We start from the raw sequence: 1,518 nt of genomic DNA, 5'->3' as shown, positions 1-1,518 counted from the left end.
ATGCCGTGTCCCTCCATCCCCCGCAGCCTCCACCACGTGGCACAGCAACGACGACGACGTGTACCGGGCGCCGCCGATCGACCGCTCGCTGCTGCCCACGGCGCCGCGCGCCGCCCGCGAGCCCAACATCGACAGGAGCCGCCTGCCCAAGTCCCCCCCGTACACGGCCTTCCTGGGGAACCTCCCCTACGACGTCACCGAGGACTCCATCAAGGATTTCTTCCGGGGCCTCAACGTGAGTCGCGCTCCGGGGGCCGGGAATGAAAGCGGGATTTGGTCCTGGATCCGCCGTCACGGATCTGGGGGGGCTGGGGGCTGATCCCGAGGGAATCACGGATTCCCATCCCGGCGAATCACGTTCCAAGTGAATCCCAGCACCGTTCCCGGCTCCTGGAGCAGAATTCCCAGCTGTAGGCTCAGCATTCCCAACTCCCGGAGTTGAATTCCCACCTCCCAGGCTGGCATTCCTGGCTCTGGGCTCAGCATTCCCTGCTCCCTGGAGTGGCATTCCCAGTCCCCTGGATTGGCATTCCCTGCTCCCTGGAGTGGCATTCCCAGTCCCCTGGATTGGCATTCCCTGCTCCCTGGAGTGGCATTCCCAGTCCCTGGGGTGGCATTCCCTGCTCTCTGAGGTGGCATTCCCAGCCCCTGTCTCAGCATTCCCATTCCCTGGGGAACATTCCCAGCTGTGTCTCAGCATTCCCAGCCCCTGGAGTGTCATTCCCTGCTCCCTGGCTCAGCATTCCCAGCCTCTGGAGCAGAATTCCCAGCTCTGGGTTCACCATTCCCAGCCCCTGGATTGGCATTCCCAGCTGTGTCTCAGCATTCCCAGCCCCTGGAGTGTCATTCCCTGCTCCCTGGCTCAGCATTCCCAGCCTCTGGAGCAGAATTCCCAGCTCTGGGTTCACCATTCCCAGCCCCTGGGGAGCATTCCCAGCCCCTGGGTGTCATTCCCATTCCGTGTCCCGGCATTCCCATCCCCTGGGGAGCATTCCCAGCTGTGTCCCGGCATTCCCAGCCGTGTCCCAGCATTCCCATTCCCGTGGTTCCCGTTCCCAGATCAGCGCGGTGCGGCTGCCCCGGGAACCGACCAACCCCGAGCGCTTGAAAGGCTTCGGCTACGCCGAGTTCGAGGACATCGACTCCCTGTTCCAGGCCCTGAGCCTCAACGAGGAGGTGAGAACCGGGAATTCCAGCCTGTTCCAAGGGATCCCAGCCCGTTCCAAGGGATCCCAGCCCGTTCCAGGGGATCCCAGCCCATTCCAGGGGATCCCAGCCCATTCCAGGGGATCCCAGCCCATTCCAAGGGATCCCAGCCCATCCTAAGGAATCCCAGCCCGTTCCAAGGGATCCCAGCCCATTCCAAGGGATCCCAGCCCATTCCAAGGGATCCCAGCCCATTCCAGGGGATCCCAGCCCATTCCAAGGGATCCCAGCCCGTTCCAAGGGATCCCAGCCCATTCCAAGGGATCCCAGCCCATTCCAAGGGATCCCAGCCTGTTCCAAGCGATCCCAGCC

General features: G+C 63.4%; 1 protein-coding gene across 1 annotated transcript in view; it reads left to right on the top strand.

Annotated features, from left to right (window-relative positions):
* The window catches only part of EIF4B (eukaryotic translation initiation factor 4B), a gene marked incomplete at its 3' end in the record, with an annotated part of 4,403 nt that overhangs the window by 853 nt on the left and 2,032 nt on the right, over positions 1-1,518 (top strand). Inside the window, exons 3-4 of the mRNA XM_027910321.1 lie at positions 25-235; positions 1,060-1,176. Of these exons, the coding sequence (XP_027766122.1) occupies positions 25-235; positions 1,060-1,176 (328 nt within the window). The remainder of the gene's footprint in view (positions 1-24; positions 236-1,059; positions 1,177-1,518) is intronic.

This window comes from Empidonax traillii, unplaced genomic scaffold (assembly GCF_003031625.1).
Source record: "Empidonax traillii isolate 1590-97213 ecotype Southwest subspecies unplaced genomic scaffold, ASM303162v1 scaffold3177:size20968, whole genome shotgun sequence".
NCBI lineage: Eukaryota > Metazoa > Chordata > Aves > Passeriformes > Tyrannidae > Empidonax > Empidonax traillii.
This window is presented reverse-complemented; position numbering and strand designations above follow the sequence as displayed.